Source organism: Chelonoidis abingdonii, chromosome 15, assembly GCF_003597395.2.
Source record: "Chelonoidis abingdonii isolate Lonesome George chromosome 15, CheloAbing_2.0, whole genome shotgun sequence".
In the NCBI taxonomy this organism is placed as follows: Eukaryota; Metazoa; Chordata; order Testudines; family Testudinidae; genus Chelonoidis; species Chelonoidis abingdonii.
In genome coordinates, this window is record NC_133783.1 from 44,387,423 (window position 1) to 44,397,727 (window position 10,305).

At 39.1% G+C, this 10,305-nt stretch overlaps 2 protein-coding genes across 2 annotated transcripts in view; both read right to left on the minus strand.

The window, feature by feature from the left end:
* Positions 1 to 10,305, minus strand: part of LOC116827244 (erythroid differentiation-related factor 1-like) — a 60,150-nt gene that overhangs the window by 25,753 nt on the left and 24,092 nt on the right. The window contains exons 14-15 of the mRNA XM_075072675.1: positions 9,658 to 9,733; positions 8,278 to 8,389 (exon numbers count right to left, since the gene is read on the minus strand). Coding sequence (XP_074928776.1) covers positions 8,278 to 8,389; positions 9,658 to 9,733 — 188 coding nt within the window. The remainder of the gene's footprint in view (positions 1 to 8,277; positions 8,390 to 9,657; positions 9,734 to 10,305) is intronic.
* LOC142047819 (erythroid differentiation-related factor 1-like) lies at positions 679 to 8,263 on the minus strand. Its single transcript, XM_075072765.1, has 4 exons — positions 6,291 to 8,263; positions 6,096 to 6,204; positions 5,607 to 5,718; positions 679 to 1,469 (listed from the first exon to the last, which is right to left on the minus strand). Exons 1-4 carry the CDS (start codon positions 6,478 to 6,480, stop codon positions 1,281 to 1,283), a joined length of 600 nt encoding a protein of 199 aa, XP_074928866.1. The 5' UTR covers positions 6,481 to 8,263; the 3' UTR covers positions 679 to 1,280.

A 10,305-nucleotide genomic window follows, 5' to 3' on the forward strand; every position in this document is an offset into this window, starting at 1 on the left:
CTATTCATCTACAAAAACAGGATTAATATATTTGATAAGGTTAATTAATATTGTCAAGCTTTCAAATACTTGGATGAAAGGCACTGTTGATATACAAGGTATTATATTCTGATTATCCAAAAAGGTATTATTCATAAGTGTGAAGGTTAATAATGAAGAATACATTTATATCTGCTTAATTTACAAGAACATCCTCCAACCTTTGCTCCATTAACAAGAAAAAAAAAAAAATCAAGCTCAAATACATCCATCGCTGCGAACAATAAAAATTTAAATCAGAATTTTAAAGATAAACACACCACTGGTGCACAAAGCAGAAACTGGCTGTGCAGATGTGCATGACCAAACAACTTACAGGAAACTAAGACTTACGACCCTATCAAGGGTCAACATCCCAACCCTACTGTCAATACAATGAACATATAAACAGGTTGTGGTCAAAATTTATGCCAGTTTGGAGATTTGCCTTTATTCTTTATAAAGTAACAAAAGCCCTGAGATATGGACGTAGTAACAAACTTTAGCTTCAGTTCCCTCCTAAGTAGATTGTTCTTGGCGATCCTCTCCATATATTACTTTGTATTCCTCTCGCCACATTTCTTGACACAGAGAGTAACTGAGACATTTGAGATCTAACCTGACTACCAGCAAAACAGCACTACACTTCTACAGAGCTCCAAAGCTCGATTCTGGCTGCAGGCCTTTACTTCTACCTGTCTACTCCAGATCCATTTCTTTCTGTTCAAACTACAGTCTCACTCTCCAACAGCTCCTTGTGGATGTCTACCCATCAGCTTGAGCTCAATATAGCTAAACAGTGCTCTTAATTTTGCCCCTCCAAACCTTCCCTGCTACCTCCTCTCTCAAACACTGTGATCATCATCATCCTATCAGTTATTCAGACCTGTAACTTGGGTGTTATCTTCAAGTCAGACCATTTTCTGGGTCCTCACATGCAGGCTTTGTTCAGTACTGCCAGCCTGACGTGATCAAAAAAACAAACAAACAAAAAATCGCAAACCAGTTCTCCCAAAATCATGAGATTGGCCCCAGAAACCATAAGTATATCATATCATGTATTTTGGTATGTCTTGACTTAACTTCCCTCTGTGTATGTGTGCGTGTGCACACATGTACACAAAAATACATGCCTCTTCTTGGCTGCTCAGATGGAGACTCCACTTACTATCTTACGAGTGAGCAGAGGGTAACAGGGAAACTGCCATATATTTCCTATCTTGACACTCCCTTCTCCTTGGTCTGGATCGCAAGTAGAGTAGTCATCCCAAGCAGTGGGAGACAAGAAAGTGTTGCTGCTGGGTCCGGACTTTCCCCTGACTTCCCGCTCCATTCTCTTTCCAAGGACCATCCTCTCTGCTATAGGGCCATGCAAGGCAGAGCTCAGTGGCAAGACCCATCTGTATCCTGTGCTCCAAGGCTCTCACACAGCTTTGCCCATGTGCCCAGCCCTGAAAAAAAATCAAAGGATCAGAGGAGCTGCTTGCATCATTGTGAGAGCTCCTCCTCCAGTTGCCAAAATCCCATGACCTACGATCTATTTGCAAGAGCTGGCAACGCAACTCTGCCTTCCCCTGACTGCTCAGACAGAGCTGCCCACACCTACCATTATCCCTCTGCTGAGGGAGCTCCCATTCTATGCTCTCTCTCACTCATTCACTGTTCTCTGAACCCCCACTCAGCCTCCTGTTTGTCCCCACAGCCCCTTTTCCCCACTCCCTTATAATTCCAAAATCTGCCTCCTGGTCCCCACAGCATCCCACTCCTACTCATTCTGTCCATTCATCTTGCACAGTGTCTCAGCTGACCTCATAGTTCCTGTGTCCTGTCTAGCTCTCCTGAGCCATAGCATGTCAGCCATTTTGCCTGTCATTGCGGCTTCAAACTCACTGAGAACAGTGGCAGGTGTCAGCCAGCTTTATTAAGGGCACTTCCACATGTAGATAGACTGTAAGGAAACCAAGACCATCTTGCTGGCTACAGCCCCACTGACAGTAACAGAGATGGTGGCCACTTTGAATAAGAGAAAATTAAAGAATTGGCAGCCTATCATCATGTTTTCATGAGACAGGATAAAAACAATCCCAAAATTGCTAGAGTTCCGATAAAAGTCACAGGAGCTCACAATACTGCATTTCTAGGAGTATATCTACAGAAACATGTACTGCATGGCAAGCTGAGGTGTTAATCTACAGCACTCTAATAGGGACACACTAGGGCAGTGGTCCCCACCCTTTTTGTGGCCAGTAGCACATTCATGTTTTCAGAAGTGTGTGGCGGGCGCCAACAATTTTTCAAGGCTTATTTTGTATTTGTACATTAAATAATGCAAAAATCATCATTTAACTTTTAGATAATGTTTTCACTCTTAGCTCAGAGATAAAGATAAGATAAAAAGGGTAATTTTACATGTAAAAGGTATTAAATTAAATTATTTGGCAATTACTCTTTCACCTTACCATGTGAATTTGCTCTTTTTTATCTACCTGTAAGAAAAATTAAGGCGTTTTTACAAAATAAATATCATAAACATTCGGTCCATTCTGCAGAGAGGGAGCAGTTTTTGTTTTTGGCAACAGTTCTGGGCAGTGCAGAGAGAAGCCACGAGGACAGAGAACACTGGCGCCCGCAGCACTGTCCCCAGTAGGTGCGGGGCCTAGCTTCTCTCCCCGGCTGGGCACTAGGCGGGCCCGACGCCTGCCAGGGACAGAGAACACCGGTGCCCGCAGCCTGCAGCCCCAGAGTTCTCTGTCCCCAACAGGCACGGGGCAGCGGCTTCTCTCCCCTGCTGGGCACACATAAATGCCCCAGTGGGCGCCATGGTGCCCGCGGGCACCACGTTGGGGACCACTGCACTAGGAAACCTTTAGTGCACAGGAGTAGCGTCCTCATGGTCAGGGCACACCACAGTGGAGTGCTATAGATTTAGAGCACAGGTTTACAGAAAGTGTTTGTATAGACAAGCCCAACAATATGTCCTTTCTTAACCATCCACGCAGCTAAAACTCATGTCCAGGCTCTCCTCATCTCATATCTTGATTATCGCAACACCCTTCATTGTGGGCCTGAAAAGTGTAATTGTGCCCCACTGATATCCATTCGGAATGCAGCTGCAAAGATAATTTTCTCAGCCTGTTGCTTTGACTATGTCATCCCTTTCTTTGGGTTGCTTCTATAGCACCTTCTTTATCATATCAAACAAACTACTTGTCTTCACTTTCAAGGCCCTTCATGATCTATCCCCACCCAACCTCTCTCACATTCAGCATTGAAAGGTCAACTCTCACCTCCAGTTGGGCCCATTCCTCGCTTGTTAATATTTCAAACTGGCACCTTCATTCTTTCTGTTACACTGCCCTCAGGCTTGGGAGATGCTCCCCATGAACTCATTATCCTCCTTTTCTGTGTGGCCTAGATTGCTAGTGTGCTGAGAATACAGTCTATTATATTTACTACTATGATCTCATTGTTCCCTTGTACTCCATCTGTCTGTCTCTATCCATCTGTTGTCTCTTGTCTTGTACGTAGATTTTAAGCTCTTTGGGGCAGGGACTGGCTTCTTGTTCTGTGTTTTTTGCAGCGCCTAACAGGTTCATGACAGAGATTCTTTGTACAATACTACAAATAAATAATAGGAGACGTAGTATTTTCTCTTATATAACCTTCTGTTTGGTTTTGTTTTGTTTTTTAAGTTTTTCTGATCATAGCCACACTTGAAGATTAGTTTAATAAAATTCCACACACAGTATATCCAGATTTTCTCAGTCATGTAAAATAAGTCCACTATTATGGTGAGGAAAACCTCTGGATATATCAATGAACTTTTTGGCTAATCATCTGGCTTTATAAAAAAGGTTAATTCATATATTGGTATAAGTCAACTGCAAACCACTGTGGTACATGGTAGTACAAAACCCTAGAGAGACAGACAGACAAGTTATTTTTGAGGTAATGTACGTACGTACTGTTAGTTATCTCCATTAATTTTTTTTTTTTTTTTTTTTTTAGAGCCAGTGAGTGTTCACGCAAAAAGCTTATATTAGCCCCCATGGTTTATTATATTTTGGACTTGAGGTATTTAGACTGCTGAGCAGACAAAATACAACCAATTTGAAAGTCTCACCTATTAGACCTATGTTTTTAGCTCTCCTCCTACCTCCACCATATTTAATGGATATCTTAGAAGACCGAAGCCCTCTATGTATCTATGAAACAGGTACTTCAGGAAATAGTAGTAGCTGTTTTGAGGTCCTTATCCATAAATAAGAGCAACTAGTGTGATGAGAACCAGGAGGTGGAGGAAGTCACCACTTAGGTGAAAGGAGGAGCAACAATGAATTTGGAACAAGAAGTCACTTCCTTCCCCTATGCAAGATTAGGTAAAGAATGGAAGACAGTTTGGGATCCCTTCCCCTACAACACTACGTCTAATACCAAAATACAGATGTAATGAAGTAGATAGAGAACGCTAACATCATGGCCTTTACCATGGTGATAGATATACCATTTTAAAAGTGATCCCTGAGCTATAATAGTATATTTTAAGATTATTTTTATGGCACTTCATAACTCTGATCCATAGCATCCTACTGATAATTTAACTCCCTATGTTCTAAGCTATACATTGAGTCCAGATGACAACCACCATTTGGTTGTTTCAAGATCTGCCTTTCACATATACAGAGTCAATTTTCATTTGACAACAGTAACAGTCTGAATAAAATGTTTTAAATCTAGGCTAGGAAACTGCCACCTTAAGTGAAATTTTAGAGTAAATATATGAGCTTCAGTGTTAGCTATTTTTCTTTGCAAAGTTTATATTTCCTTAAAAGTATTGTATTGTGGTCTGCAAGTTAATACATTTTACTGTGTGCACAGTTGCTTCAGAGACATCATGGTCCATTCAGCAATTCTACATCTGAGCCCAAAAGCCTCTTTAGATTCTCATAATCTAATACATCATTCCCACAGGGAACAGACTCAGAGAGGATGCTGAAAGATACACACAGATCCCGTTATCCTCTGCTGCCAAAATGGAAGCAAGCTCATGTTTGTCAGTGGGAATACTCAGGGCCAGATTTAGAGCAACAAGTCCAGACCTGAGCACCTTCTGGCTGTCTTGTCTATTTAGATTAGATGCTCTTCAGGGCAGAGACTGGTTTCTTAATGTGTGTTTGTACAGTGTTAAGCATGAAAGAGCCTTGGTCTTGATTACAGAACTTTCCCCCAAAGAAAATTTAATGTGAAGTTTAAATTTAATCATAAGGAGGGATTTCAGATCTTCAAAATAAGAAAAGTGAGGTTCTGCCTTAACAAAAAAATAAAAAATAAATTAAAAAAAAATCAGGCAGGCACATTTGAATTATCATTTTCAGTCCAGGAAACTTTTATAACCAAGGCCCATTGTTACTGCATAAGAGGATGAGATGAGCTCACTAACACACTGCAATCACATTGTAATTAATATAGCATTTGGTTACCTTATTAGTGCTTTTAGTTGAAGGTAGATCAACATCTGTATTTTCATTGTATACAAGCTACAACATCTCTCTGCACTAAAAATAAATGTATTAAAATAGAATTCTTACTTGTGGATGTCTGGTTTTATCCAATAACTTAACGCAATTAAGGAGCAATGTTCTAATGGTGCCATAGTGTTTCTTGTTCTGGTTTTTTTTCATCATCATATTGCAGGCAACTCTAAAAGAAAGTTGTATAAAATAGTAGACACTTCAATGACATTTCTGTGTCTATTATTTTTTTTTCTTATTAATTTTCTGCACATGTAAGCATTCTACAAATCCCATCTTTTTGAGCAGGCTTCCAGAGAAGGACTCAGGTGACAGAGAAATCTGAGGAATGGCAAGACTCTGATTCAGTTAATATCATGATTTCGCTGGCTGATTGTTGTACGTATAAGGGGAATGTGGTGATGTTTTGGTTTTATAATTTTTGGATTGCATTTTTTAACTGATGGCCAGAGTGCCTAGTGCCCAAGACAGACACTTAATGTCTTAATTTAAATCTAATTAAGTAAAATATTGCAACAGAGTTTTGCTTCTGTAAGACACACTTACTTATACAAGAGAATTGCCACTGGCATTGTGAAAGGGTTTTGGTATTTATCTTCGGTTTCTTCACAAAGAGTCGTGAGGTCATAGAGCTTTACTATATCGCTTCCACTTGCTGAAAAAGAAGATTTTTCCATTAGCCAGCCTGACAATATATAGGTCTCAAACATTACTTATTAACCCAACCAAGGAACTGCTTACCTTTAAATAGCCAGTAAGTATGTCCTTCTTTGGTGCAGTTAGATTTCAGAAAAGATAGGATATTTTGAGCAATATCCTTTATCACTTTGGTAGAAAAATTGGAGTTTTCCAAATTGGGAATATCTTCAGTCTTGATCATTTCATATTTCTGTATAGAACGTATTTTAAACATATTTTGAAAAATCCTCATACTATATACTAAGGTTGGCTATACAAACAGAGAAGCCTTTCATAATCTATTAAACTGAAAACAGGAGTTCCATTATTAATGTTTGCTAATACTGAAAGCCCTCAAAATATGAGCTATGAATTTAGTGCTGCATCCAATTATGTTCGTGTAATTTTACTACTTACACCCTTTGTACTGTAAATTGCTTTGTGTATGATTCTTTTAATAAAACTACTGGTCAGGGCGAAACAAAGCAAAATTCTGTGGTCTGGCATTTAACACATACAGTAATCTCAATAAAATGATGCAGAATGAATGTGGTTATACTGAATATATTGGTTTAGACTATATCATTTACAGTTAATTAACTCTGTTGCATCAATATATATTAGTAATGTAAATAAAGTTTGTACTGACTGGACAGCAGATCCATACTTTTACTACACACTAGTTTATAACATTTCTGTATTTTCTTTACAAATTTTAAGACTGCTGTATAATTTAAGATTTTTCAGATCTGCAAAATTAAGTTTACTTTGAGTTTGGAGTTGTACACTTCTTAAAATTTGGAAGTAGTTATAAGAGACACCTATAAATATCAACAAACGATCATTCAAAATGGAAATGCTGACACTTGGCCCTTTCATGTTTTCCGAGCACTTCACACAACAGCTTCAACCTCGCTGGCTTCTAGATGCTACCACAATATATATCCTAAATATAAAGATTATGTTTAAAGAACATTGTTCCGATTACAAAGTCAAGCACTCAAAAGTTAAAAACATCACGAGTTAACAGTTGCCCAGGCATCCTTAGTTCTACCTCCTTGTGCATCCAGCTGTACACTAAATGAGACAGGAGTCCTGTGGAAACAAACTATATATGCAATCATGTAATTAGAGACACTATCATAATACACAACAACGAGAGAGAATATTAAAGTTTCATCTGTAAATCTGGAATTTCCTAACTTTGAAGTGCTTGACTTTTCAACATAGATAACATTCTTTTAATGTCTGATTTGTAATTTCCTAGGTTTGCGTGTTAGTAAGGAAACAAAGTAAACTAAGGCCTGGTCTACAGAGCAGAGGGAAGGGGGGGGGGGTGTAATTGATCTAAGTTACGCAACCTTAGCTATGTGAATAACATAGCTGAAGTCAACGTACTTAGATGTACTTACTGCAGTGTCTTCACTACGGTGAGTCGACTGCTGCCGCTCCCCCATCCATTCTGCCTATGCCTCTTGATGAGCTGGAGTACAGGAGTCAACGGGAGAGCGCTTAGGGATTGATTTATCGCGTCTAGACTAGACGCAATAAAATCGATCCCCGCTGGATTGATCGCTGCCCGCCGATCCTGGTGCTAGTGAAAACATACCCTACATGTCCCCTTCATGCATCTTCAGCAGGGCTTGAATTCTGAATACCTTCAGTACTAAACCACAGAGACCTGTACTTCAAATGGCAGAAGTACGTACATCAGCTAGCAGCAGGAAGCGGCTGTTAACCCATTTTCAGGTGGTGGGGGAAGAAGGGCCTCTTTTTAATTGTTAATCAGTTCAGCCACATCTGAAGAGAATTTCATGGAACTAACAAGAGTGATATCTCTAGCCCCAGGACTTTGTTTGCAGTCAGCCTTTAAAATGTGGCAGAGACAAACAATGGAGGTATTACAGTTTCTCAAAAAAAGATTTATAAGAACTTTTCTAGTGCAATGTTGCTACCAGTTCCCACATACTAACTTCATTGCTATGAATGTATAAGTTGAATTAATCAGAGAATTGGTAAAGTGGACATAATGTAAGACATCAGGACTTACCTGAACAATTCCATTAACATGAAAACACATCACAAGCTCTGGGACATTACATATTAAGTTGTCCAACCAATAGTCGATTCCTGTTAACACGTTTATTGGCTTGTTGTTATCCCTACAACAAAAATATTTCTGGTATTGCTTGGAACAAATAACGATTTTTTTTTAAGTCATCAGGGTACATCTAGTAGAGGTTTTGTTTGTTTTTTTAAAATCACTAGTTACGATAAATGTCTGTTGAGAGCTTAGCTATGTGTGTCAGTATGAGGATAACAGAGCAATTGAGGTAAAAAGCTTTCATTTGTGACAGAGGTTATATTTTAAAATAGCACATGGAAGGAGCTATACTAACCACTGTGTTGACACTAGCAGATGTTACTGCTAATGGAATGCATGCACATTACTGCCGTCACCACTTTAAAATTACAGCCCACACTATTACTGAGATCACCCATAATTTTTCCCCTAAAAAAGGTGTTTAGAAATCTAAGGGATTAATAGAATTAGCTGGAGCCAAGCACATTGTAAACTTTTACACAGTTCTTCCAAGGCACCTTAGTTCTGGGCTGCATTTACAGTGTCCAGCTAAGTGAATCCTGGGTGTCTTTTGAACAAAGATGGCCCAAACTGGCTTCAACTTTTTAAGCTTGCCTCCATCTTCCCCACCCTATAAAAGATAGACTTATCTTTCCTCCCAACCTTGCGGTAGGAGACCGGGCTCCTTCACCTATGTATGGGCAAAAAGAACTCACAGCAAGAACAAAAGAATGAGAGAACAGAGTAACCACAACATCAAGTAGATATTTTCAGCTATTTATGGTTGGTATCAGTAACCATATTTTGCATGGCATCCAACACTTCAGCATTTGAGCATCTCACAAATATTAATGTATTTATCCTTACAACATCTGTGAAAAGTAGAGAAGCGATACTCCCGTTCTACAAATTGGAGATTAGAGCAAAGAATAAGGGTCCTGATTTTCAGAAGTGTTGAACACCTACAACTCCAACAAAGGCAATGGGTTGCAGATAGTTGGCACCTCCAAAAATCAAGCCCCAAGTGTTTTGCTGAAAGTTACACAAGAAGTCTGAGGAAGAGCCAAAAAGAGAACCAAGACATCCTGAGTCCCAATTCGGTGCCTTAGTCACAGAAATACCCTTCTAATACCTTATGAAATCATTACCATTTCAGTAATGAAGTAGAAAATTAATCTTTAAATGCAGATTAAGAAATACATTATCCTACAAAATTTATTATATATATATATATATATACACACACACACACACGCACACACACACCCAACCATCCACCCCTGAATATGAAATTGAAGCAACAAATGAGTTGTTTGGGATGCACATCACATTAATCTAAGAATTCACCTGAGACGCAAGCTCACAGCAGGGTATCTTCCACCTCCAAATATAGGCATATTTGATCCTACTAACATGTGAATATCTTCAAAGGTCCACAAGATGTTCCGAACAAAATCATTTTTAAGTCCCTTTGTTTAAAAAAAGAAAAGGATCTATAAATAATCCACTCTTAATTTTTTCTCCATCACAATCCGGAGAATTACTATAAGAAAGCAAGATGCAAAAAAGGCAAATAAAGGACAGCACAAAGACTATGCTATGTGTTCACAGTAACTTAAAAGACCAAGATCACAGATGACAAGAGCTATTTCTACAAAAGGATTTAATTTTTCTCCCCTTACCACCAACCCGAATCCAATTTAGGCCAAATTTAAAATGATGTGTTAAACTGGGGATTGTGTTTCCACTAAGATTCCACATAAAGCATACCTGACTGTTTTCCCCGTCATTGAACAAAGTACTCAGGTTTTGTTCTTTGGGGGCTGAGGCCACATGCCCCACTACATATGAGGGTTCAAGAGGCACACTTCCCTGTGAAAAGCACAAGGACATAAGGAGTGATTCTGTTGCTGAGGTCAAGTCAGGCCATTTTCAAAAGTGTATATATATCCTGAACATTAGAAGCATAAAAAGTGAAAACCTTAATTCCAACTT